The sequence below is a fragment of the Anser brachyrhynchus genome (assembly GCF_964034855.1).
Source record: "Anser brachyrhynchus genome assembly, chromosome: 6".
NCBI lineage: Eukaryota > Metazoa > Chordata > Aves > Anseriformes > Anatidae > Anser > Anser brachyrhynchus.
Genome location: NC_137700.1, coordinates 30,126,910 through 30,151,923, shown reverse-complemented (window position 1 = coordinate 30,151,923; position 25,014 = coordinate 30,126,910). Strand labels below are relative to the sequence as shown.

Genomic DNA, 25,014 nt, shown 5'->3' with positions numbered 1-25,014 from the left:
GCGGGATGAGGCCGGAGGGGCGATGGGCCGTGGGGCCGAAGGACAGCAAAGGCTTGGACGTGGCTGGGGATCCTGCAGGGGGGTGAATCGGGTTGTCTGCGGAGCTCCGATGGGCTGAGCGCGGCTCCCTTGCTGGAAGGCCAAAAATAGCCCGGTTACTCAGAAGAGGCTGTAGGAGGGATTTCACATGAAGCACAGCCAAATGCCGAGGAGGCCACAGGCCCATCCTCGTGCAGCGGGGCTTCAAGGAGGCGTCACGGGACCTGGGAAGGGCAGCGGCCACGGCTGAGCTGGGGCACCCAACCCCCAGCCAAGCCCCCCAGGGAAGGCAAAATCCCCTCGCTGCGGGCAGGGAACGTGTTTGTGGGGATGCCACCACCGCGAGCGGGGGCTGGAGGTGCTGGGTATGGGGCTGGTTGGTCACTGCAGGAGCCTGCACCCAGGGCTCACAGCACCATCATCACCAGTGAGAAACCAAGAGCAGCAGCCTTCCCCCAGGAGGTGTTTTTGGCACTACCCATAGCATGAAAAAAAACGTTCAAGTTAGAGGAGCGATAGCTCAGGGGATCAACTAGACACCCTGCTAAGAGAGGTGGCAAAAGTGGGACTTCTGTCCAACTGGGATGGACCCAAATGCGTTCAGTCACAGCAGGACTGGAGGTGGACCAGAGGACCTAACGAAGCCTCGTCAACACAATTAAAAGGCAAATCTGAAAGCTGCAGACAGGAGGGATTTTCCTGGGCCCCTGAAGCTCCCCTTGATGAGCCCCACTGGGCCCTGAGCCTCACAGAGACAACCCCCTGACAGCCAAGGGCTGCACGGGGTGTGTGGGTGTGAACCGGCCTCTGAGCACCCCTGGTGCCCAGTTCAGTTTCCCACTCTGCACCCACAACACTGGGCTTGAGCTGAAGCCGTCTTGTGGCGAGGAGCTCCGCACACTGCGGGCAGCGCCAGCAGCAGGCACACTCCTTCCTGCCCTCCGTGGCCCGTGCGTGGTCCTGGGGCCGCTCCTCGGGCCGGCTGCTGGCCCAGGGCAGGGGCTCAGCTCCGAGGATGGAAGGCGATGGCAGCAGGACAGGGGATTTTTCCGCTCTTCCATGGCTTGGCCAAAAGGGACATCTGGAAAGCCCCTGGCCGCTCCCGGGCAGCACTGCCGTCCCTGCAGTGCCACCACCCCGGGGCTGCTCTGCGGGCACTGGCAGCGCCCTGCTGCTGCCGGGTGAGCTGGCAAAGCCCCAGCAGAGCAGGCAGGCCCTGGCCCGGTGAGAGGGAGGCCAATATCTTCCCTGTGCCGTGCTGAGTTATCACACCCCCGTTCCCGGGGGTCTCGCTCCCTCCCCCAGCACGTCTGCGGGCAGTTATTCCTGGAAACACCCCTCCTCATCCCGGAGTCACCTTCAATCATGCCTTCTCCCGCTGACATTTATAGAGCCGCTTCCAGCGGCCGACGGATTTAACGGCACGAATCTCTGCCCGGCCCCCGCCTGTGTTTATGCCTTTCCCTCCGAGGCATCTGCAACGGCCTCGGCGCGAGGGCCGGAGGCGAAGCTGCGGCTCTGCTCCGTCCCCGCGGAGCTGGGCCGTGCCCGTCTCCTGCTGGCAGAGCCCAGCCCCGCGCTGCCCGCTGATCCTCCCTCGGTCTCTCCCAGCCGTTTCTGCTGCTCGGATTCCTCCCTCTTGGGTGGAGGAGCCGCAGGGCTGCCAAATCTTGCAATACTCGGGTTATTTCTTAAAGCCCCAGCTGCTGAAATGGTGGGGAGACCGGAGGCTCACCGGCTTTCCGGTGGCTTTTGTTTCTTTAAGGAGTGTCTGATCCTCCTGCCTGCGCACAGCAAGCCGGGCACAGGAGCCCGCGGCAGGGCACAAGGAGCCCGCGGCCCAGGCGGGGAGCAGCGGGCAGGCACGCAACCACGCAGGGCTGGTGCCAACCCCGTGTCCCCTCCATACCCGGGGACACCCAGAGCGGCGAGGGCGAGCCCTGCTCACCCAGCCCTGAGCCTTCCCAGCAGCAGCAAAGCCCCTTTCCCCTCTCCACAAGCAGGGTGCGAGGGGCAGAGCCCCCCAGCATCCCCGTGCGGGGCAGCCCCGAGCCCCCAGGGACACTGGCAGACAGCACATACCAGGGCCGTGAGCGCATTTCCTCCAGGGAGTTATTTCAGGCATGGCCCGTCCGTCCGTGGGATGGATGCCCCTCCTGCAGGCACGCAGGGAGCATCCCGCTGGGGCCAGGCGTCCCCACGGCACCCCACAACAGGATCTGTGGGCTAAGGAAGGTGGTACAAGTAAGCAAGGCGTCGGAGCTCAGCACATGGCCCCTCAATGCTGGCTCGCTGGGCCAGAGCTGGGTGGGACTCCAGAAGAAATCGGGGTCAACATGGCTAAGAAAACAGTTAAAAAAATAAAAATACTGTTATATTATTAAATTGGAGAAAATATCGAGCAACTGTGTTTGTAGGGTTTTAAAACACCCATCAAAGCACAAACTGGTCTACCCCAAACCAGGAGCTGTGCTGAGCCCCAAATCCCCCATGCGAGGGCAGCGCAGAAACCACCCGAGGGCCCTCCAGTGCCACCCTGCATCGAAACGCCCCCTGCCCTGAGCCACGAAGCCTTCGCAGCTTCTCCACGAGGCCCCAACAACCCGTGCCTGTGGCAGGGCCACCAGCTGAAGGGACGGGACCACCCTTCTGGTGGTGCCTCCTGGACGAAACCCTGCAGGCAGCAGGGGACACAGCACGGCTGCTGCCCTGCCCGGGTCGCTGCTTCCTGGCCAGTGGGGCTGGCACACGGGCCGAGGAGGGGAGAGACGGCAGGGGAGAGGCAGGACGACTCCCAGCTGGGCAGTACAGGACTCTCGGCCTCGCTGCCATGAGGTGAAGCCGCTCTGAGCTGCCCCGTCCAGCTTTGTGACAGCAGCGGTGGTGCAGGGCTGCAGGAACGGGTACTTGGCCATACGGAGAGACTTAGCAGGGGACTGGGCTGAGAGCACTGCTTTTCTCAGACTTTCTTCCACCATTTAACGCCTTTTTCCATCAAACTGCTGAGAAAGACACGTCCTGTCCTTCACACAAGGGCCTTCACCAAACCTGCTGCTGCTCCAGGGCCCTGGCAGACAGCACCCCACCTGCCACCCTAACAAGAGCCCCAAAAAGAGCCCAGCACTGGGCTGTCAGAAAGGTCTCGTGCCACCCGGGAGCAAGAAGGGGACGCGACAGTAGAGCAGAACTGTTTTTATTGGAGGTGTCAAGAGCAGGAACATTAACAAACCTACGACTCCCCTCCTCAAGTGCCATCCTTCCCCACCCACCACCACCACCAGGGCAGTCAGCGTCATGTGTGCGTGCTACAAGACAACGGCAAGGCTTACACTTTGCTTCAGCCAAAAGCCAGACAAAGCCTCCGGCATCCCAGGCGGAGCCGCTGCCCCCCCCTTGGCGACTGAGCTGAGCTGCGGCCCTGCCAGCGGCAGGGCAGGACATTCACCTTCCCCTCCAAGCAGGGGCGAGCTTTGCAGCAGAGGAGGCTTTTGTTACGGGAAGGAGAGGAGCACAGCTCCACCGAAGTGCCAGGGGACGCGACCTGGGCTGCAGCTCCCAGCAGGACATCTCTGAGGGCCCGGGAGAGAGCCAGCTGCGCAGCTGGAGCAGAGCTGCAGCAGCCCCGGGCAAGAAACGGCGTTGCTAAACCCCGAAGGGCTTTGCTGCCCCCTCTCTTCAACGCAAACCAAACCGAAAGGGAGAGGGTCAGAAGACAAACCAGGAGGGGAGATGAAGCAGGTCTGGAGTCGGGTTCAGCTCTGGCTCACTTCCCAGCCCGACGTTCTTCCTGGCGTTTGGTGAGGATGTACTTGAAGAACTCGTACACGGACCAGGCGATTGCCGTTGAGGGCATCTGATAAATGACTCTGGCCTGGACCCCTCTGAAGTAGGCAGTCACACCGCCCACTTGGTACACCGTCCTGAAGGCATTGGCCATGCCTGTGATGTGTCCGCTGATGTTGGAGCTCAAGGCCAGGGATTCCTGGGTGTTGAGCAGCGTTTTGCAAACGTCCAAAGGCGTGGTGGCAGCGGCAGCTACAGCCCCTGCGCAGGCCCCGGAGACCACGTGGGAGCCTGGGTTGTACTGTCTGTGGGGGTTGAGCTGCTCCTGCAAGAACTCGTAGGTCATGAAGTGAATGGCTTGGAAGGGGATGTTCATGGTGAGCTGGGTGGTGTAGCTGCGGTAGAAAGCTCCGGCCCCTTCGTTGCGCCACACAGCCCGTACACAGTCCGTCACGCGCCGGTAAGGCGAGTTGTACATCTGCATCCGCTGTTTGACCACTTGGGACACACGGCAGCAGCGAGCAGCCGGCAGCAGCAGCAGCAGCCGGGACCCAGGCGCAGGGAGGAAGAGGAGAGAGAAAGGGTAAGGGTGAAGGCAGGCTCCCTGCGGGCGCTCAGGACTTCGGTCACGCTGGCTCGGGAGCTCAGGGCAGACCGCTCCGGGCAGCAGCGCCCCGGCAGGGCTGTACCACCTACATCTGCACAAGGCGTCGCCGTCACGGCACCACCTGCAAACCCTGTAGCCCGTCTGAGGGAACGTCCTCGTACCCAGGTGTGAAGTTTGACATCCGATGCGTGCACCCCCCTCCCCTCCACGTGACCCGCCTCTCCTCACCTCCCTACAGACCTACTGCGCAGACAGAGAAACCCCCCTGCAGTTATTCTCTTATTTTCCAGATTTCTAGATCCCTATTATCCTGTCCGTCCTCAGCCCTCAGCCACCCCCAATCTGCAGCATGCTGCCAAGCCCCCAGCCAGGAACCATCACCAGCCTCTGCTGAGACACAGCCACCCCGGGGCAAGAACCGGACACCAAAATCCGCCCCCCCCGCCCCTCACACGGAGCCCAGCACAGCCTCCAGCTGTGTCCAGCCTCCCCTAACTTATCACGACCAGCAGGAGCTAAAAACGATGCGACTGCAAATATTACAGCCGGGGTAAGAAGAGTAGCTCCAGGGAAGGAATGACAACAGACCGGCCAAAGCAGCTGCCTGCTCCCGAGGGTCAGAGCCCAGCGGTGGGCAGGAGGAGGCCTTGCTGACGGCAGGGATTTCTTCGGGAGCGACAGCCCGGCGGGGGCTCGGCAGTCCCCGAGCCTGGGTCAGCTGGAGCTGGCAGCGGGGCTCCCGGCCGGGGCTGCCAGGCTGTGGGCACGGCCCCACTCAGCACCGTGCGCGCCACCGCAGCTGCTACCGCGGATCTTTACTCGCCCGCTGTCACAAGCCTCCCAGTTTTAAGAGGAGTAAGTCTATTCATCGCTGATCTATGCTCGTTATTCCCCCTCCGCTCCTCCCACCGCCTTCACACACGTTAGTTAATTAAAAATCTTCCTCCCGTTTCCAAACCAAGCTTAACAAAGTCAGTACCTTCCAAACATTTCCTAAGCTATCTCTTCTCCAGACTTCTTTAAGGCACCTTTCGTATCTCAGCTTTTTCTTTTTCATCCTTAACACATGCCTAGAACCACATCGCATCTTCCCAAGGAGCTTTAACCGCAGTGTTGTCTGGTTTCAAGGCACTTGGAACGACTTTAAGAGCAAGATCACATCCCTCTTGCTTTCTCTGCTGCTCCAGGTAGCTGTCAGTAGCACAAACCCCTACTCCTCCCCATCTGAGGTTTGCTGGGCTCCCCAGAATGAATCCCCTCCACGTTCCCAGCTCTAACTGGCAGCCGCCGGGCTCCCTAAACAGAGCCTATACTGACCCCCAAAGGATCCCTGCGGTCGGGCGAGCAACAAGGACAGGGGGGCCACAGAGGGACCGGGGCCGCCCGGGCAGATCCCACTCCCAGACCCCCCGGCAGGGCAGGCTCATCGTTACCTTCTGCAGGGTTCATCGCTGCGTCGTGGAGCAACGTCGCTACACACCCGGCTGCACCTGCAAAACAAGAACTGCCACATGTGAGGGAAGGAGGTGGCGAGAGACCCCGGGGCTCCACCACGACCCCGAGTCCCCCGCCAAAGCAAAGGAGGAGGTCCCCCTGCAGAAGAGGGCGAGATCCAAAGGCAGCCTCCATCTCCTGTCCAGAAGGCGGGCCGGTCCTCAGCAAATCCCACCCGAAAAGAGTTCAACAGAGAGGAGAAGAGGAGCACAGCAGTCTGTCAAGTCTCGTGGGCCGGCCGGGACTCCCTCAGTCCCAGCCCTCGCGGGCCACCAACTCGCAGGGCTCCCACAGGACAAGGCTCGCTGTGCCCCACGCCCAGCACCACGCGGGAGGAGGAACCACACAGCGCTTCGCTGCACGCCCGCTGAGGATGGGACGTGCCCTACGCTCCCCTCATCCCCACGCTCTCCCGGGGCCGCAGCGCGGCGACAAAAGCACCGGGCGCCACGGCACCACCGGCCCCGAACCCACCGGGCGGGCTCCTGGAGCGCGCTCGGCGCCACCAACCCACGCGGCCGTGGCCGGTCCCCGCTTGTCTGTCGGCGGCTCCCGTCCACGGGCATCCGTCCTCGGGGGGCCGGCAGCTGGCCACTGACCTGCGTCGAGCCACGGACACCTGGGAGCAGCTCGGGGCGGGCGCAGGAGCAGGCGGAGGCACGAGCGGCCCTTCACCCCGCCCGGCACCGCTAGCTCGCGGCTGGAGAGAGCACAGGGCTTTAGCACATCCGTGGCCCCGCCACCCCCGCGGGGCTGCCTGCCCCCTCCCCGCCGCCCCGCGGCCCCCTGCCCGCTCCCCTCCCCGCCGTCCCCAGCCCCCGCTCGCCCCGTGTGCCTGGCGGGGCCCCGGAGGAGGGCGGCGGGGCCCCGTCGGGACGAGTACCGTTGGCCACATGGCTATTGCCCCCCGCGTGGATCACGTCGCTCAGTGTCTTTTTTAACTTTTCGTAGCAGGCGAAGTAGAGGGCGTGGGCCGGGCCGGCTCCGGTGGCGGTGATGTTCATGCCCCGCATGGGCCTCCAGACGCCCTCGGTCCGCACGATGCGCCACAGGGCCTCCAGCACGTTCCGGTAGCGGGCGGCGGGCTCCGGCCGCAGGCTCTGCATCCGCGTCTGAAAGGCAAGCCCCGGGCGGGCGGCCCGTCACCCCTGCGGCCCGGGGCGGGGGCACCGAGGTGTGTGTCCCCGGTAACGATTACCCCCAGTAGGACGCCCCCCGTACTGATCACCCCCTGGTATTGATCACTGCCCGGTACCGATCACCCCCAGTAGAACTCCCCCGGTACCGATCGCCCACAGGCCTGATGCCCCCCGGTCCTGATCACCCTCCGGTGCTACTCCCCCGGTGCCTATCACCCCCTGGTCCAACACCCCCGGTACCGATCACCCCCGGTGCCGACCCCTCCCCGGTGCCGGTCACGCCCCCGGTCCAACACCCCCAGTACCAATCACTCCCCCAGTCTGACACCCCCGGTCCGACCCCCCCAGGCCCAACACCCCCCGGTACCGACCCCCTCCCCTCCCTCCTCCTCCCCCTCGCCCCACCAGGCCCGGGCCCGGCACCGTTCCCGGGGGCCATCCCCGCCGCCCCCCCCCGCGGCCCCCCCGCCGGTGCCGGCACCTTGACGCAGTCCACGGGGTACATCACGCAGTGCTCCATGACGCCCGCCACGGCTCCCGCCAGCATGTGCGTGGACACGGCGGCGCCCTGCGGCAGCGCCTCGTAGTCGGGGGCGGGCGGCGAGCGCGGCTCGGGGGCACCGGCAGCGGCACCGGGCCCCGCCTCCGCCTCCTCCGCCCCGCCGCCGCCGCCGCCGCCCCGCCGCGCCCGCCCCGCGCTGCCGCCGCCGCCGCCGCCGCCGCCCATGAGCAGCAGCAGGACGCGGCCCGACTCCGCGCCGCCCCGCGCGCCGGGGCTGGCGCCCGCCCCCGCGCCCGCCCCCAGCTCCATGGCGCCGCCGCCCGCCGCCGCCGCCGCCGCCGCCCCGGCCCCGCCGCGCCCCGCCCGCCCGCCCGCCGGCCAATGGCCGCCCGCCCTCCCGGCCACCCGGCGGTCCTATTGGCTGCCTCAACTTTTCGCCCCGCCCCTTCTCGCAGCCCGTTGGCCGGCGGGCCCCGCGACCTTTGGGCCGCCCGCGGGGCTGGCGGCCTGTTCCGCTCCGCGCGGGGAAGGCGCGACGCTATTGGCTGAGCGGCCCGTCACTCCGCGCCCCCGGCGCGTGCGGTTTATTTGGACGGCTCCCATTGGCCCGGAGGCCCGGCGCCGCGATAGGACGAAAGTCCGCGGGCGACGTCACACGGGGGAAAGAGGGGGGTGGGGCTCCGGTTGGGCGGTGCGCCAGGGGGCGTGGCCGGGCCGAGGGAAAGGAACCGATTGGACGCGGCGGGGGGGGGAGGCGGGGCCGGGCTCCGGGGGCGCCCATTGGCTGCCGGGGGAGGGGGCGCTCGGTGACGTGGCCGCGGTGCCGGTGGCGATGCGCGGCGGGGGCACATGGCCCGGTGAGCGCAGGGACCGGGACCGGGACCGGGACCGGGACCGGGACCGGGACCGGGACCGGGACGCTCGCCCTGTGCCCCCCCCGGGGCTCCTCCGGTGCCGCCCCTGATCCCGCCGTCTCCCCGCAGGCTCTCCGTGCCCTGCCCGCCGTGCCGCTCCCCGTGGCCCTGGTCCCGGCAGCGCCCGGTGGCGCTGGGGCTGGCCGTGGCCGCGGGGCTGCTGCTGCTGCTGCTGGCCGCCGCCGCCCCCCGCCGCTGGGCTGCGCCGCCACGCCGGGGCGAGAGGTGAGTGCCTGGGTGGGGGGGTGGTGGTGACACCGGGGGGTGGTGGTGGTGACACCGGGGGTGTCACCGGTCCCGGCGGCCGCAGGTACCTGTCGCGGCTGGAGGAGCTGGCGGCCACCGACACGGAGGACGCGGCGCTGAGCTACGGCGTGGTGGTGGACTGCGGCAGCAGCGGCTCCCGGGTCTTCGTCTACTTCTGGCCCCCGCACAACGGCAACCCGCACGACCTGCTGGACATCAGGCAGATGCGGGACCGCGGCAGCCGGCCCGTCGTCAAGAAGATTAAACCCGGTACGTGCAGCACCGAGTGGCACCGGGCCGCCCCCCGGGGGCTCGGGGCTCATGGCTCGCCCGTGCCCACGCAGGGATCTCGGTGGCGGCAGCGGCCCCGGAGCGAGCGACGCCCTACCTGCGGCCCCTGCTGCGCTTCGCCGCCGCCCACGTGCCGGCCCCGAAGCACAAGGAGACGCCGCTGTACGTCCTGTGCACCGCCGGCATGCGGCTGCTGCCCCAGAGGTGAGCGCGGCGGGGAACGGCCGCGGCCCCGGGAGAGGACAGGGTTGGGGGGGGGGGGGGGAGCACCGGGAAGGAGCAGCGGGAGCTGGAGGAGGGTTGGAGCCTGCGGGGAGGGAAGTTTGGGCAGGGCCGGAGCGTTGCAGCATCCTCGAGAGGAAACACTTTGGTTTGGAGCCTCAAGCGAGCAGCCGTAGCTTCTGTAGTTTCCTTCCTCCGGAGGGTGCTGGGGCGCACTGCAGGGGAACCGCTCCTCTCCGCGGTGCTTCCGCATGGAGCAGCTCTCTGGGGGGGGTCACCCGGCCCCTGACCCCCTCCTGTGCCCCGGCAGGCAGCAAGCCGCGATCTTGGATGACTTGGTGAGAAACATACCCCTGGAGTTCGACTTCCTCTTCTCCAAATCGCACGCAGAAGTGATCTCGGGGAAGCAGGAAGGTAGGAGCTGCCGCCGCCTCCGCTGCCTCGTCCTCCTGCCCTAAGCCAGGAGCACACAAAGCTGGCATCAGACACGGCCAGGCTGTGGGTGGGAGCACTTGCGTTCTGCCTGGGGGCAACCCCTTTCTGTCCTGCCCAGGTGTCTATGCGTGGATTGGCATCAACTTCGTCCTGGGCCGCTTCGATCACGAGGACGGTGAGCGTGGGAGCAGGCAGCGTCCGGCCCTTTGGCTGTCTGGCCTCCGCCATGCACGCTGAGCCTCGGGCACGGGGAGGAGGCACCAGCGCTGCCTGCAGCGCCAAGTCCCTGCACGTGGAGGGCGTGGGGGGGCACGGCAGGGCAGCTGCGGGGCAGCAGGGGGGAGGAAACGCCCCGCTGCCCCTCGCTGACGTGCCGCCGCGGGTTGCAGAGGAGGCGGCAGTGGTCACCGTCGCGCTGGGGGACCAGGCGGAGTCCTTGGTGCGGAAGCGCACGGTTGGGATCCTCGACATGGGGGGCGCCTCCCTGCAGATCGCCTACGAGGTGCCCGGCTCCGGAGCCTTTTCCTCCCCGCAGCAGGTGCGTACCCGGCCAGGGGACGGCGCCGGCAGCAAACCCCGGGCCGTCGCCGATCGCCGCCCTCTGCTTCCCCAGGAGGAGGCTGCCAAGAGCCTGCTGGCGGAGTTCAACCTGGGCTGCGACGTGCAGCACACCGGCCACGTGTACCGCGTCTACGTCAACACCTTCCTGGGCTTCGGGGGCAATTTCGCTCGGCAGCGCTACGAGGAGCTCGTGCTGAACCAGACCTATGCACGCAACCGGTACCGCTGCCGTGCCTGGAGGCGCCCCTGTTGCAAAACGGGGCGCCGGGGCCTTCCCAGCGCTCTCTCCCCTTTGGATTTGCCCCAGGAGCCACCTGTGGTGATAACGGCTCCCACGGCCACGCTGGCAGCTGCTGGGTGCCAGCAGCAGGTGCTGGGGCCTCACGTGGCGCCCGAGCGCTGCCCTGCTCCGAGCCCGGCAGGTTTATCGGTGCCACCGCCCGCTGCCTTCCCCTCCTCCAGCAGGGACTCACTCAGCGCGTCGTCCCGTCACGTCCCCACCTCCAGCTCTCTCCTCACCTCTCGTTTCTTGCTTCTTCCGCAGGCTGCAGGGCCAGCAGGCGGGGCTGAGCGCTGAGACCCCCTTCCTGGACCCCTGCCTGCCCGTGGGGCTGGAGGACACGGTGACGAGGGGCGACCGAACGCTGTACATACGCGGGCGAGGGGACTGGCAGGCCTGTGCCAAGCTGCTGCAGCCCCTCCTCGGGGGGCCCAACAGCAGCCAGGACTCCCTAACGGGGGCCTACAAAGCGCCCATTGACTTCAGCAACAGCGAGTTTTATGGCTTCTCCGAGTTCTTCTACTGCACCGAGGACGTGCTGCGCATAGGGGGCCGCTACAACGCCCCCACCTTCACCGCTGCTGCCCAGGTGAGCGCTGCCCCGGCCCAGGGAGGCACCGTGACGGTGCTGGGAGGGGGCGGGGGATGTTCCTCTGCTCTGAACCCCGACTTCTCCTTCCCCCAGGAGTACTGCAGCCAGAGGTGGGAGGTGCTGACCCAGCGCTTCCGCGGTGGCCTCTACTCGTCGCACGCGGACGAGCACCGAGTCAAGTAAGGGGCCGTGGCTGTACCCCCTGGGGGGGCTCGGTGGGCTCTGCCTTGAGTCTAGCCCCGCAGCCGCACCCGGCTGACGCCCCCGTGTGCCGCCCGCAGGTACCAGTGCTTCAAGTCAGCCTGGATGTACCAAGTCCTTCACCAGGGCTTCCGCTTCCCCCCGGACTACCCCAGCCTGCGCACGGCCCAGCTGGTGTACGACCGGGAGGTGCAGTGGACGCTGGGCGCCATCCTCTACAAGACAAGGTTTCTGCCACTCAGGTAATGCAGGAAGGAGGAGAATTAGCTCCGGGGCTGCGCCCCAGAGCCCAGCCGTGAGGGGAGGGGCAGCAGGACCAGGGCTCTCAGCAGTACTCTGTGTACCCAGCACAGCTCACCCCTGGTTCTGACTCTCCTCCCTGCAGGGATCTCCGGCAGGAGAGCATCCGGCAAGCGCACGCCTCGTGGCTGCGCCTCTCCTTCGTCTACAACCACTATCTCTTCTTCGCCTGCATCCTGGTCGTAGCGCTGGCCATAGTCCTCTACCTCCTGCGGCTGCGCCGCATCCACCGGCGGCAGCAGTGCGCCGCGCAGCTTGACGTGCCGTGGCTGGACAAGGTGGTGCTGCTGTCGCCGGGCCAGGCGGATGGACCATGACACTGGGGGCATGCCCGCTGTCCAGCTGCACCAGCAAAACCAGGACCAAGCGGCAGCCTGGGCGCCCAGGGCTCGGACGCTTCCTTGAGGACCATCTCAGCTCTGCGCTCCGTCATCACCTCCGAACCAGGGGCTGGGGTCCGAGGTGGCTACGGGCGACGGAGCCCTCCTCTCAGCCTCGCCCCAGTCCCAATCTTTGCATTCCTTGGCCTCCGGCCTTCACCTTGCTGCAGGGGGTAGAGCAAAGCCCTTTGCTGCCACGGCAGGGTCAAACCACAGCCCCTGCTGGTCCCTCAGAGAAGCAGGACTTGCCTGAGGCAGCCCAGTCGGGGCTGTGGCCTGAAGGAGCAGGCCATCCCCTGACTCAGTCAGCAGTTCCCAGAGCAGCTGGGTGAGGAGGTGCTACAGCCCGGTGCCTAGGCCGGCCTTTCCCCAGGCTGGTACAAGCATCGGGGCTCAAAACGTTACTGCAGGAACCCCTGAGCCAAAAGTTCCCCCGAGCTGCTCTGCTGGGGCTGACCCCGCACTCAGAGCCCTCCCTCTTGGTGCTGTGCTGTCCGCTGCAGCCCCCTCCCCTGCAGAACAATCCTCCTGCAGTGTTAATCGGTACCCAGGCGCAGCACCGAGGGCTCAGGGACTGTTTCCCAAGGCCCCACCGAAGCAGGCTGTGCTTCCTTTCATTCCTTCCCTCCTAAGCATGGGGCATCCCACAGTTAATCGGGCACTAAGTGCAAGGACCAGTGGTTCTTGCCCCGTGAACGCAGGCTGGGCCTGCCTCTGGGGCAGCCACCTCACTCCAGCCGTACTGGGGGTGCCGGGGGGGGCAGCTCGGGGCTGGAGCTGCCTTCTGCATCCCTCCGGGCACCGGCACAAGCCCTGTTCCTTTGGGGCTGGAGCCCTGATCAACCAAATCAAGTTCTTCACTTTTACTTGAATTCATCTGCGACCATTCCTGTAGCAATAAAAAAAGCCTCGAGCCATCCAGCAGGTGTCTTGTGCTCCGGTGAGATCCAGCCAGCAGCGACAGGGGGGGCTGGCAGCACACCTGCGGGCCCGAGCATCGTTTCACGCTGCTGGGACTTGCTGCAGGTGTGGAGCAAGCGAGGTGCCTTCGTGCCTGCAGCTGCTCCGCGCAGCTGAGCTCACTGAGCTGCTGTGATTCTTCCAAGTAACGCTGCCCACTTCCTTCCTCCCAAGACGAGGCAAGCGAGCCTGCTCCCTCAAGCCTCTGGGAGATGTCGCTCTCTGCTTTTTACCTTATTTACACCTCAGCCTTGTGACTGAAGGCACTGTCTGGGTGACAGCCCACCCAGCTACTACAGCTCCTGCCGGGCCCAGGCACAGCTGTTTGCCAGCTGAGCGGGTACCCGAGTCTCCCTCTGGCACATGCCGTGGTTTATCTGTGACCCCAGTCCCAAAGGACTACCATACAGGTGGCATCAAGGATAAGATTTGCCCTGAACTCACGTGCTGCCACCTTTTCCTCAACAGCTGAGGCTCCCGGCCTTGTTCTCACTGCAAGAGCAGGGTTAGAGGTGACAGGGGAAGGGAGATACTCAGAACAAAGCCCAGACTTCCTCTGCATCCAAGCACCAAGCGACTGCTTCCAGCATCACTTACGAAAAAAGGATTTATTTCCACAACACAAACTTAGCACAGACAAATAAATAAATACAGATAAGTTATATCTCATAAATAGGGGCAAGGGACGACTCCGTAAGTTCTCGGAACGTGGACGTGGGTGGGAGGGACGGCGGTACCTAGACACTACTGCAGCACCCTCGCTGCTGGGGCAGGAGATGATGGCAGGGCCCCCCTCCAGCCCCAGGCTGCCAGGCAGAGCCCCTGGCCTGACACCCCAGCACCTCCCGCATCGCACCCCTGCCAGCCCGCGCCCTCCTGCGGTGCCAGCCTTCCCTTCTCCCACCCTCAGCAGGGCCCACCCCAGGCGCAGCCGGGGACTGACCGCAGGGAGGTTCCTGCCTGCACGAGCTCCTCATCCCAGGCAGGGGCGCGGAGCTCAGGGTGTGCTGGGGCCGCGGGTCCGGCCTCTGGCCCGGCACCTCTGGGGGCTGCCTGGGACGGGAGGGGAGACGCCGGAGCAGCAGCGGGAGCTGGGGGAGGAAGAAAGGGAGGCGTTAGCACCGAGCTGGGCCCAGGAAGAGAGCGCTCAGGTGGGGGTGCGGGGATCCCGCAGCCCCACGCTGCGCTCAGCGCCCCGCGGCCCCACAAACTGACGCGGCTCCCACCCGCGGTGCCCGGCCCCGAGGTTTTGGGGACGCGTCGGCCGCCCCTGCCCACTCACGGTGATGACGGGGGGGGGGAGCTGCTCTCCGTCGGGGCGCGGGGCTCACTCCCAGAGGAAGCGCACGTACCACACCGTCTCGTTCTTCAGCTGCGGCCCGAAGAGGGGGTTGGCCTGCGCCAGGATGGCGATCAGCCAGCTGCGGACGGACGAGGCCCGTGAGGCGCGGGGCCGGGGGAGGCAGGAGGGGGGGAGGCCGGGCGGGGGGCCGGGTACTCACAAGAGGTAGCAGCACACGGCGGTGGTGACCAGCATGGTGATGATCACCCTGCGGAGACAGCGCGGTCAGCGCGGTCAGCCCGGCCCCGTTACCCCCACCCCCACCCCCCGTTCCCCAGCCCGGTCCGGCCCCCCCCCGCCCGCCGCCCACCCGCGGTTGGGCCCCTTGGGCACGACCCAGGGGGCGCCGACGCCCACGAGCCCCCAGAAGGCGGAGAAGAGGACGAGCGGCAGCGCCAAGCCGTGCGCCGTCATGGCCGCCCTGCGCCGCTCCGCGCCCCGCCCACCGCGCAGCCCGGCGGCCAATCGGCGCGCGGCGCGCCACGGCCCCGCCGCCTCCCATTGGAGGAGACGCGCGGGGAAGCCCCGCCCCCCCTCCCCCCCCTCCTCCGCGGAGGCAGCGGCCTCCCTTCGGCCTCCCCTCGGCCCTCGGCCTCTGCAGGGGCCGCGCGGCCCTCCCGCCCCTCGCCCCCCCGCAAGCAGGCGGACACCAGCGGCTGGGGGGGGCAGCAGCTCCTTTATGGCACTCGGCCCGACCTCCTTCCCGGCCTCCGCGGTGGTGGAGGCCGTGCCTCCCGGCCTCCGCGGTCACTTGGGCAGCCTCCGCAGCTCGGCCGCGAGCCACAGGGCCGCGCTGAGCAGCGCCAGGGAGCCCGACTGGTGCGTGGCGGCCAGCGGCGTGGGGACGTAGAGCAGCAGGGTGCTGATGCCCAGGCCCACCTGCCGAGAAGGAACGAGCGTGAGCGCGGCTGTGCTGACGCAGCACCCAGCGCCCAGCACAAAGGAAGGCCCCCAGCCAGGCCTCCCACCCTCTAAATCACTGAGCAAGCCGTGCCGCCTCCCAGCCCCAAGCTCTTCGTGCAAGCGAAGATCTTGCACCGCTTCCACGATTAGGAAGGGTCTGTCCTGACAATGTTTTGCAAAGGAAATAAAGTAAAAAGTACCTGCATGCAAGCCACAGCCAATAAGGAAGCCGCTGCCATCCTGGTCCTGCGAGGGAGCGGGATCTTCCGCGAGAAGAGGTACAGCGCCGTGATGGCTGTGACTGTGGCAACTCCCTGAAGAGGGAAACGAGGTTGTAGTGGGAAGGAGAAACAACTCCCTTTTGAAAGAAGCCCCAAGGAAAGGGGCGCAGATTCCTATAGCTGCACCTTCCATAAAATACATTCTGTGATCACTGTCTAACTGTAGGAACAGTTCACAGCCACCACCAAATCCTGGAGTTCCCATGCCCCACTCCCCAGGTTAACCCTGAAATTTAACCCAAGTTATGGAGAGTTCCATTTTCTCTGAATTAACGCTTTACTTCCCAATGGCTTTTCCTCATTTCTTCAATGCATTAGGAATTATTTTTGCCCTCTCTCCACCTGTCACCTTGACAATTAAAGGTGGAAGCTGTCAGCTGGAAAACTGATCTTGTTTTCACCACTCAGCCAGAGTTCCCCAGCATTATCTCATCGCAAATGTCACACCAGATGATTCTTCTTCTAAATCATTTAATCCTTCCTTTCAGTCTTAGCAATGGCTTAGCCCACAGTAACGCCAGCAGTGTTACTTGATATCCAAATTGCTCTGAGTTTTTTTCCCCACAAGGCACTGTTGGTGTAAAGGAACTTCAGAAATGCTAGAGGAAGCAGACACCACTCAGTAGCGAGATTTCCAAGTTTTATTTCAACACAACAACCACAGACATTTCCGCAGCGAGGGCTACCCTGATCTGCAGCTCATGTCATGGAAAAGGAGACACAAAGAAATGACGCCTGTAACTTGGGCAGGAAGACATCCTTAAGGAAGGAGACCACATTGGAAAAAAACAAACAAGCGCTAACCTCCCTCTTTCTTCGGAAGCAAGTTGGTGACAAAGCTCTCAGGACCTTAGGGCGCCCTGGATATCACTCACACTGACAGAAGCACAGCCCGAAGAGGACAACGTGGCTGTAGGAAGCAACCGGGAGGAAGCAGACATAGCAGGAAGATGGCACTTACCAAGATCCTGTGGTCAAACTGTACGGTTGTAGGATTCTCAAAGATATTTCTCAGCGTGGGGGAGAAGGCAAGAAGGTCGTCTGGGATCCAGCGTTCCCCCATTTTGGGGAAGGAATTGTACACAAGGCCAGCGTCCAGCCCTGCCACGAAGGCACCTGCAATTCCAGAGCAGAGAACAAGGCTACTGGACGAGGTACAGACGGCACCCCGGGCACAGCTCTTAAATGCAGCCTGACTCAGGAACTCAGCTCGGTCCTGAATTTCTCTGGGAAGCATCCAGAGATCACACAACAGCACGCGGGCTGTGCGGCACGTCTCTGACTGCTCAGAACTTCCCAGTACGGCACGTTTTTGAATGTGAGCTCCCTGAAAGGAAGTTTTCCCACAGAACACAGCGCGGTTTCTCGCAGTCCCCACCAGACCAGAAGGAAAACAAGGCAGAGAGAAGCGAGCCACGGACGGGACAGCGGTGTGAAACAGCCTTACCTGAAAGGGCCGTAAGGAAAACGAGAGCTGTAGTGCCATGAGCAAAGTGCCTCAGGCGCAGGAGCTGACGGGTCTCAGGTAACTGTAAAACAAAGCGAAAAGAACTCAAGGGAAGTATTTCCAGTGCTGTTTGCAGCAAGTGAGGAAAGCTTTCATTGCACATACAGGCAGACAGGTTGGCGTGTATTTTACAGGAGGGATACAGAGGGCAGCGCACAGCACAGCCACACTTCAGTGGTTCCTCAAAACCACAAGTAATCAAGTCCAACCTCGTGCAGAAACTGAAGCGGCCACTGGACAAGCGTTAGCACAAGTCATTTAATCTCCTGGCTCCTGCCTGAACTTGCACGAACTCTGAGACTAGTCACTGCTGAGTGTGAGTACAGCAGTACAAGTCAAACGCAACGTCCCGTAACTGTTACCAAATATCCTTTCTACGAGCTTCCAGGAACGGGATAAAATGGAAGTAGCCAGCGCTCTCCACACCCTTTCCTTTACCTCACACCCCCACCCTCCAAATGGGACGCTAGGCTGTGCCCTCGGCTCCTGAGGCACCGCCTCGTACCTGGTGTCGCGGCAGCAGCAAAGAGAGCCCCGTCCACAGACTGGCAGAGTAAAGAACCAGCGCGGAGCCGAGATGTGCTGCGAGGCGGTACTGGCTGACCCGAGGAATGTCGTAGGAATCTGGCTTTTCTTCCAGTCCGCTCTTGACCATGTACCACCCCAGCAGTCCCTGGCAAAGCAACAGAGGGTGAGAGCCAGCTCCCCCATCCCATAAAACAGAAAGCCAGAGAAACGTTAGGGATAAGATAACTTGTTTCTTCCATCTTGAACCACCTTACCAGCACTGACCCCCTCCTCCCCCCAAAGTCTTTCATGAATCCCGGTGTTTTGACTATGCTCAGTCAGGAAACGTCCAGAGGAGATACCACAGCTATTCCCCGCGGCTGCAGAGCGCTCACCTGGAAGCACACGAGCCCGCAGAGCGCAAGAACGCAGCCCTTCATGGGGCGGCTGAGCCAGCCCTTCCTCCAGAAGTATGCAGCTGGCAGGATGTAGGCCAAGCCCACGACGCGGCCCCACATGCGATGCGAGTACTCCATGTACCAAATGAACTTGAACTCCGTCAGCGTCATGTCATGATTCAGGCTGTTAGGGGGGTCAGAACAAAGAACTGCTTAATGTGGTGGCACTGTCCTGCTTCCCGCGATGAGGGGTCGCCTTCCTCTAGAAAAGGAGGTGACACTGAAGGAGGGTGACTGCACGTGGCCACCACCAGACGCGCTCCGCTCGCCTTGCTGGTGGTATTAGAGGGCGTTTCTGTTCTCGTGAGAGCTCCCAGTGTTGCACGGCCACGGGAGCGACGCTCCCAGCCCCACCCAGCCTCCAAGCGCTCACATTCTGAACTCGGGGAACTGCTGGTACTTCCGGAACTCCGCTTCCCACTCCTGCTGCGTCCTCGGGGGTTTCATCTCCTTCACCAGGTGCCAGTCGACCATGGAAAGGCCGGACTCCGTCAGCCTGCGAGCAGACACGGGTCACTCCCTGAGCGTTAGGTTACCGACAGCCGCTGGCTGTAGCGGGCAGCACCGACAGAGCCGGGCAAGGCCCCGGGACGCCCCGAAACGCCTGTAAGCGATTCCCAGCTGGCGCCCTCGCCCCTATCCCCTTACAGCCAGGGATGGAGGGACACGAGACGCTCCCACCTCACGCCCGGCGGCGCTCACCGGCCCCCCCCCCGCCGGCTGGGCCGCCCTCACCTGGTGACGCCGCCCAGCACCACGGCTCCGGCCACGGCCCCGCTACAGGCGAGCAGCCACCGCCCCACGGCGGCCGGGACCGGGGCGGGCGGCGGCGGCGGCCGCTGCTGGAGGCCGAGGAGCCGGAGCCGTGCCCGGGTCCCGCCCCATCCCGGGCCCAGCAGCCGCGCCCCGGCCCCGGCGCCGCGCAGCACCCGCAGCATCCCGAGCGACCCCGGAAGTGGCGGCGGCGGCACCGGAAGCCGTGGCGAGCGCTTCCGGCCGTCACCTGGGCGTCACCATGACGATCCCGCGGCACGTGACCCAGAGCCAGCAGCGACCCCCGCGCGCCGCCAGCGCAGGTGAGGGGAGGGCGCGGGGCGAGGCGGGGGCGGGGCCGGAGGAGGTGGGCGGGGCTTGTGGGGGAGGGGGCGGGGCTTTCCCCCGCCGCGCGCGCGCGCGCGCGCGCGCTCGCTCCGGCCTCGCCCCCTCGCGGCACGGGCCCGCGCCCTCCGGCGCGGGCCCGTGCCGCGAGGGGGCGAGGCCGGAAGCGGAAGCGGAGGAGGCGGAACCGGAAGCGCGGCGGGAGGCCTAGCGGCAGGGCGGACGCCGCCATGGCGCGGCTCGGGCTGACGGCTCTGGTGCCGCCCCGCAGGCATGGAGGATGGCTTCCTCATGGAGGTGTGCGTGGACTCGGTGGAGTCGGCCGTCAACGCGGAGCGCGGAGGTGAGGCACCGGGTGGTGGGGGGGGGGGGGGGGTGCGGGGAGAGCCGGGGCCCGGTGTGACCCGCTGCGACCGCCCCTCCGCAGGTGCCGGCCGGATCGAGCTGTGCGCGGGCCTCGTCGAGGGAGGAACCACGCCGAGCATGGGTGAGACCCCGTGCCCCAACACGGACCCCCGCAGCTCCCCGCTCCCCCGGTTCCCTCTTCCCCCGGCTCCCCCCTTCCCCGGTTCCCCCCTTCCCTGGCTCTGTCCTCCCCCGGCTCCGTCCTCCCCCGGTTCCCCACTCCCCCTGTGCCCGTTCCCCCTGGTACCCGCTCCCCCGTGCCCTCCCCGGCCCCTTCAGCTCAGCCAGCACCCCCTCCCTAACCCACCTTCTCTCTCTTTCCCCTCTCTCCTCGTCTCTCTCTGTCCCCGCCAGGCCTCCTGCAGGTGGTGAAGCAGTGCGTGCGGGTCCCGGTGTTCGTCATGATCCGGCCCCGCGGCGGGGATTTTCTCTACTCAGACCGGGAGGTGGAGGTGATGAAGGCTGACATCCGCCTGGCCAAGCTGCACGGGGCTGACGGGCTGGTGTTCGGGGCTCTCACCGAGGATGGGCGCATCGATACGGAGCTCTGCACGGCGTTGCTGGGTAAGAGCATCCTTGCCTGTGAACGCTGGGCTCGGTGGGATGCCGTCGTGAGCGGGTGCTGTAGTTCTGTGCTGCTCTCTGCGATGCTGTGGAAAGCCCTGTGTAAGTGCCTCGGTCTGCAGGCTTTGTCTGTGTCCTTGCCTTTCTCTCCCCCTTTTACAAGTGTCGTGTGTTGTCGTACACGCAACACGTTAAACAGGTAAGAAGTATGGCAGATCAAGGGCCACTGCCCCAGGCAGCTCACTGAGTTTGGGGCCACTTGGAACAGAAACGTAGGGCTTCAGAAGGAGAGAGAATTAGGTGCAGTGCTTTGGGGGATCAGAGGCTGAAAGTGTTGGATTCCCTCCCATTTTCTTTGCCCTTTGTTCTTATCCTGATGCCCTGTGACAAACTGTTAGGCCAGACTCTCAGCGCATAGCAAGAGAGGAATTTGCTTCCACGTCTTTTCCATCAGCTACGTCCTGAGCCAAAGAGTGCTGAGCCTTTCTCTGGCGACGTGGAACTGGGATTCCTGCATGCAGATGGATGTACTGGACGGAGTACAGCAGCATCCGATAAAGCAGTGAGGTGCTCTGCTGGGTCCAGTGTTTTTAGGGCAGGAGGCAGTCAGACTTCTTTTTGTAGAAACAGATAACCTCTGCCCAGTAAATTGTTAATGCTGAGCACCACCGGCAGAATTCGTTATGGACTGTTTTAGAACAGAAATTAGAGGTAATGAAAGAAATGGGGCAAATCCTATTTCCTGCTTTCAAATAGTATCGGTCCTGTGCCTTTTCCCTGGTAGATGAGACAACTTCCGTACTTTGTTCCTGCAGAGAAAGACATCTCTGGCAAGAGTAGAGGATTTTTTCCCAACCACAGAACCTGCACAAAGAGGAGCAGCTGTAGCTGTGTCGTTCCCAGCAACTGCTGGGAGTGTTCTGAGCTCCCCAGAAACGGCCCGAGAAGCCTTTTGCCTCTTTTACTTTATGTACTTTTATGGTTCTAGCACAAGGGACCCTCTCTAGCAGCCCAGACTGACCGTGTGCTTCTTATTGCAGCTGTTTGCCGTCCCCTGCCTGTCACGTTTCATCGAGGTGAGTCACCAGCATGGGGCCCTATCACGGACCAGCCTCTGCCCTGCTGACGGGGGAAGGTGGGGCTGGGCGGTAGCTGGGCTTAGAGGCTCTTGGTCTTCCTTTGGAGGCGGGGGAAAGCTGCGTGTGCTTTGCGAGAGTACGCTGTGGCTGTGCCCTTTGCCCAGGAGGGAAAAGGTCCAGGGGGTCCAGGCCTGGTGGCCGTGTCACTGCCCTGTGTAGGGAGGAAATGTTGAAAGGTTCAAGGAGCTGAGCACTGCAGCCCTGCTGTTGCTGCGAGGGCGATGTCAGGGCCAGGAGCTGTGCCTCCTCGCAGCGGTGGTGAGCTGGGAGAAGGGCCCTTCCCATCTCCTTTTACCTAGGGTGGGGGGCGGGAGCAGGGTTTGAGCAATGAGCTGAGTGATTTCTGAGCTGTTCCGTTGGTCTCTTAGCCTTCGACATGGTGCATGACCCTCAGGTGGCACTGGAGACCCTGATTTCTCTGGGGTTCGAGCGTGTGCTGACCAGCGGCTGTGACAGCTCAGCGCTGGAAGGATTGTCTTTGATTAAGAAACTTGCAGAGCAGGTAAGTGTTCCCTCTGCTCCCCTGGGTCACCGTGGCTGCTTCTTGGGTATTGCCTGGAGGCAGCTCCTTTGTGGTAACCCTCATTCCTGTGAGGGAGCTGCTGTCCAGGAGCTCTTTCCCCCCACCTCTGGTTTGGCTTTAGTCTGTTTTCCCAAGTCCCTGCGGGTTGGATCCCTGAGGTCTCCTGCAGCAAGGGCTGACTGGGCTGTTCTTGCTCCTGAAGTCAGAGGCGGGAGGTAAGAGTTAGTTTCAGGACAGGGCTTTGGCTCCAAGTTGATCCCAACTTTGGGGCAAGAGCGCCCATTTGAGCTGCCCTTCAGGGCTCTGATGCTTAGGAACCTGGCTGGGGAGCCGCTGCTGTGGTTAACTCGCACAGAGAGCAGTGTGAGGGCTCTTCTGCGGCGTCTCAGTTCCTGTTAGGAAAATGCAATGTGTTTATGAGAGGTAGTCAGGTGAGAGAGAGAGGCAATGGGAAGTGGTGACAAGTTGCTGTAGCTGGAAGTCTTTTCTGATTTTCTTTGTCAAAATGGGAATAGGACAATAAAGATGGGTGAGAGTACGTGAATCATAAGCTATAGTGGCACTCGTGAGCTTTCTGAGGGCGCGGTACACAAGCTTTCATTGCCACCACATAATGGCACGTGGGGACGTAGTGCTGGGGCAGTATCACTAATGTGTTACTCTTCTTTCAGGCAAAGGGCAGAATTGTGGTGGTGCCAGGTAATTTTTTTTTTTATTTTTTTTTTCCTCTTATCTGTAACAGGTCCGGTTTTCTCTGGCTCCCATTCCTTAGCCTCTTGCCCTGGGTTGTGCTGTCTCACGGGGCTTTGTGAGCCAGGTCCCCAGCAGGGAGGTGCTCCTGCCCTGGTGTGAGTAAAGCCCTCAGAGCCTGCAGCTGGTGCTCACTGGGGGATCTGGGGACAGTTCTAGATCTGCGGGAGGGCGTGAGCCACGGCTTCTCCCATCTCTTTACAAGTGCCAGGGTCTCCGTTGTCCCAAGGGCTCTTTTCCCAGTCTGTGCAGATGGCACCGATCCCTTAGCAGGTAGATCCCAGGGGTGATGTCGGGTTTGTGGCGGTGCTTTCGGTGCTGGATGTGACATAAACGGGGATTCTTCCCACCAGGGGGTGGCATCACGGAGCGCAACCTGCAGAGGATTCTGGAAGGCTCTACTGTTTCTGAGTTTCACTGCTCTGCTCGCTCAGCCCGGGACTCAGGGATGAAGTTCAGGTAACTGGTTATTTTTTTACTATTTCCTAGCAATCCTGTGTAAGGGAAAAGCTGGATTCATGTGAATATAAGTTTGTAGAACGGGTATAAATTCAAACAGCTTTCTGGGTGCTAATTATGTTCTTGTGGTTGGGATCGTGATGCCTGGCTCTGTGTTCTGCAGCGTGTGAATCCAGCGCTGCTCATCGTTTGGACTCAAGCTCCAAGCACAACCAGATCCTTGGGGCATTTCCTCTGCTACTGCTGCCCTAGGGTTCGTGAATGTGCGTGTGCTTGGGAAGGCAGGTTCTGGTGTAGTTGTCTTTGACCTGTAAAACTGCTGTGTGTGGCTTTTGGGAGGCCTGCGGGAGACACCGCTATGCACAGTGAGGAATGGTTTACGTTTGACCACAGGTCTGCACTGAGTTTCTGTAGGTGCTGTTTTTTCTGTCCTTTGAATTATTCTTCGTTCTGTCACTGTCTCTCATCTTTGGTCTGGGGGGCACCAGCAGGTATTCTGGCTACTGCTGACACTGGGGGAAATGGTTTTCGTTAACGTGCCTTACTCATCTGTACCACCTGCAGCTAGTAACCAGTCATTTTCCTTACAGAAATCCAAACGTTGCCATGGGAGCATCCTTCTCTGCCCCTGAATACTCCATAAAGGTGGCAGATGTGGCCAAAGTGAGGACCCTGAACGCAATTGCAAAGAACATCCTGTAGTGGAAGGAACTGTGCTGGGACAAGAGCGATGAGACTCCTGGGTCTTCCCTGCCACGTGGACAGATGTGTACTGCTTCCGTCCTCAGGCTGCAGAGGACGCAAACTAGGTGACAAAGCCTGACGTCTCTTCCCTTGGTTTCCCCTGAGTGACCAGCCCCTGGCCTGGCTGGAAACTTGGCGTTGGCCGTTTTAAATAAAAGGACTCATTCCTGGACGTTGTGGCAACAAGCTGCTCAGCAACACTTGGGGAGGAAGGGAGCTGAGCACATAGAGGAGAACGACTTGTGTGTAGCACTGCATGTGATCGTCAAATAAACACTGCAGCTGCTCCCCTCTTGCCGTGTTGTTTTTTCTTTTTAATTTAATTTTACAAATTTAATTTTACAAATAGAAGTGTGATCTATTTCGCATAGTTCAGTACATTATGCTTTGGTGTCAGTTCTAGATAGATACTGTGAATGGAGAAGTCCACGTGAGCTCATCAGTGCCTCATCATGAGGCAGTTTGTACAGGAGACACAAACATTTACCAAGGGCAAGGTAACAGCAAATAAACACCAAGCTAAAAATGTAACTAAAACCCTAGTCATGCGTCAGGAGAGCTAGGTCTGAGGGCAGCAGAACAGAGATAAGTGTCAGAATTAGTCAGCCTCCGGCCGCACCAAAGGAGAAAACAATCACATCTACAATCTAGAATGCCAGGGAGGGAAACATCGTAGCCACAGCTGGAAAACAGTGCCTGCTGTGATGGATAGTTGGGGTTTAGAAATCCAGCAGCTGCCAGGTAAAGAGAAGCGCAACAAAGCCGTCTGTTGATACATCTGTTGATACGTAGAGGCGATGAACACGTGAGGTAAACAATGGGAAGAAGCATCTACCAACCTGACTGGTTAGGTGAGCTAGTTGGGAGCCAACCTGCACTACAGAGAGAGAGTGCTCGAGGGTGAGGGTGGGTAGATGGTGAGATTCCTTGGGAAGCCAAGGGGCTTTTCTCAGGGAGTTTCCAGGTTCTTTTCCTAACACGAAGCACAAACCATATGTTTATTCTTCAGACAGCACTCGGGGGAAAGAGCTTGTGGAGTTACTGCTGGATAGTCAGAACTGAAGCCTTGGACTCCTTTCAGTTACCTCGCAAAATACCCAAGAAAATATCTGAACGGTGTCAGAGAGGTCCATCGGGAGAGTAGAGACCCAGCGATAAAGGACCTTTAATCTTGCTCCTTGGTGTTCTCTAGAAGATGCACAAAGCTGAAGAGAATCCCCCTGACAGCAGAGAAATTCTTGCAAAGTATAAAACTTCAGATTTGGGTTCAGATTTGTCTGCCCATCTTGGCAGTAACAGTCTGTGAGGATGACAGGAGAATGTAATATCTGAAAAGCTGGCAGCAGCGTGTCACCTTACCTGAATGAGGTAGTTGAAAACCTGTAACA

General features: G+C 62.5%; 5 protein-coding genes across 5 annotated transcripts; 2 read left to right on the top strand and 3 right to left on the bottom strand.

Moving 5' to 3' along the window:
* Positions 1 to 3,216: 3,216 nt before the first annotated feature.
* On the bottom strand, positions 3,217 to 7,888 carry SLC25A28 (solute carrier family 25 member 28). Its single transcript, XM_080597087.1, has 4 exons — positions 7,544 to 7,888; positions 6,807 to 7,035; positions 5,863 to 5,919; positions 3,217 to 4,320 (listed from the first exon to the last, which is right to left on the bottom strand). The coding sequence occupies exons 1-4, from the start codon at positions 7,871 to 7,873 to the stop codon at positions 3,803 to 3,805; spliced, it is 1,134 nt and encodes a 377-aa protein (XP_080453213.1). The 5' UTR covers positions 7,874 to 7,888; the 3' UTR covers positions 3,217 to 3,802.
* Positions 7,889 to 8,329: 441 nt separating this feature from the next.
* On the top strand, positions 8,330 to 12,903 carry ENTPD7 (ectonucleoside triphosphate diphosphohydrolase 7). Its single transcript, XM_080597034.1, has 12 exons — positions 8,330 to 8,421; positions 8,548 to 8,703; positions 8,789 to 8,994; positions 9,069 to 9,219; positions 9,548 to 9,651; positions 9,791 to 9,847; positions 10,062 to 10,210; positions 10,286 to 10,452; positions 10,778 to 11,102; positions 11,199 to 11,284; positions 11,387 to 11,548; positions 11,692 to 12,903. The coding sequence occupies exons 1-12, from the start codon at positions 8,414 to 8,416 to the stop codon at positions 11,921 to 11,923; spliced, it is 1,803 nt and encodes a 600-aa protein (XP_080453160.1). The 5' UTR covers positions 8,330 to 8,413; the 3' UTR covers positions 11,924 to 12,903.
* A 632-nt stretch (positions 12,904 to 13,535) lies between these two features.
* On the bottom strand, positions 13,536 to 14,751 carry ATP6V0E2 (ATPase H+ transporting V0 subunit e2). Its single transcript, XM_080597049.1, has 4 exons — positions 14,599 to 14,751; positions 14,449 to 14,496; positions 14,229 to 14,367; positions 13,536 to 14,037 (listed from the first exon to the last, which is right to left on the bottom strand). Exons 1-3 carry the CDS (start codon positions 14,700 to 14,702, stop codon positions 14,274 to 14,276), a joined length of 246 nt encoding a protein of 81 aa, XP_080453175.1. The 5' UTR covers positions 14,703 to 14,751; the 3' UTR covers positions 13,536 to 14,037; positions 14,229 to 14,273.
* On the bottom strand, positions 14,277 to 18,882 carry COX15 (cytochrome c oxidase assembly homolog COX15; the record flags this gene model as incomplete). The annotated part of the gene is made up of 10 exons (XM_080597047.1): positions 14,277 to 14,367; positions 14,449 to 14,496; positions 14,985 to 15,167; positions 15,392 to 15,505; positions 16,434 to 16,588; positions 16,920 to 17,001; positions 17,485 to 17,652; positions 17,882 to 18,068; positions 18,318 to 18,440; positions 18,680 to 18,882. 8 exons carry the CDS (start codon positions 18,880 to 18,882, stop codon positions 15,036 to 15,038), a joined length of 1,164 nt encoding a protein of 387 aa, XP_080453173.1. The 3' UTR covers positions 14,277 to 14,367; positions 14,449 to 14,496; positions 14,985 to 15,035.
* Positions 18,883 to 18,959: 77 nt separating this feature from the next.
* On the top strand, positions 18,960 to 23,919 carry CUTC (cutC copper transporter; the record flags this gene model as incomplete). The annotated part of the gene is made up of 9 exons (XM_080597048.1): positions 18,960 to 19,020; positions 19,314 to 19,385; positions 19,470 to 19,529; positions 19,802 to 20,011; positions 21,052 to 21,087; positions 21,519 to 21,652; positions 22,345 to 22,372; positions 22,777 to 22,882; positions 23,473 to 23,919. 9 exons carry the CDS (start codon positions 18,960 to 18,962, stop codon positions 23,582 to 23,584), a joined length of 819 nt encoding a protein of 272 aa, XP_080453174.1. The 3' UTR covers positions 23,585 to 23,919.
* Positions 23,920 to 25,014: the final 1,095 nt, after the last annotated feature.

Coding starts and splice junctions, on each gene's coding strand:
- ENTPD7 (XM_080597034.1), top strand. Junction 9,220..9,547: donor ATGCGGCTGCTGCCCCAGAG/GTGAGCGCGGCG, acceptor GTGCCCCGGCAG/GCAGCAAGCCGCGATCTTGG. Junction 11,103..11,198: donor CCTTCACCGCTGCTGCCCAG/GTGAGCGCTGCC, acceptor TCCTTCCCCCAG/GAGTACTGCAGCCAGAGGTG.
- ATP6V0E2 (XM_080597049.1), bottom strand. CDS start 14,702: ATGACGGCGCACGGCTTGGCGCTGCCGCTCGTCCTCTTCTCCGCCTTC. Junction 14,497..14,598: donor CCCAAGGGGCCCAACCGCGG/GTGGGCGGCGGG, acceptor CTGTCTCCGCAG/GGTGATCATCACCATGCTGG. Junction 14,368..14,448: donor GCCGTGTGCTGCTACCTCTT/GTGAGTACCCGG, acceptor GTCCGTCCGCAG/CTGGCTGATCGCCATCCTGG.
- SLC25A28 (XM_080597087.1), bottom strand. CDS start 7,873: ATGGAGCTGGGGGCGGGCGCGGGGGCGGGCGCCAGCCCCGGCGCGCGG. Junction 7,036..7,543: donor ACCCCGTGGACTGCGTCAAG/GTGCCGGCACCG, acceptor CTTGCCTTTCAG/ACGCGGATGCAGAGCCTGCG. Junction 4,321..5,862: donor AGCGATGAACCCTGCAGAAG/GTAACGATGAGC, acceptor GTGTGTCCCAAG/TGGTCAAACAGCGGATGCAG.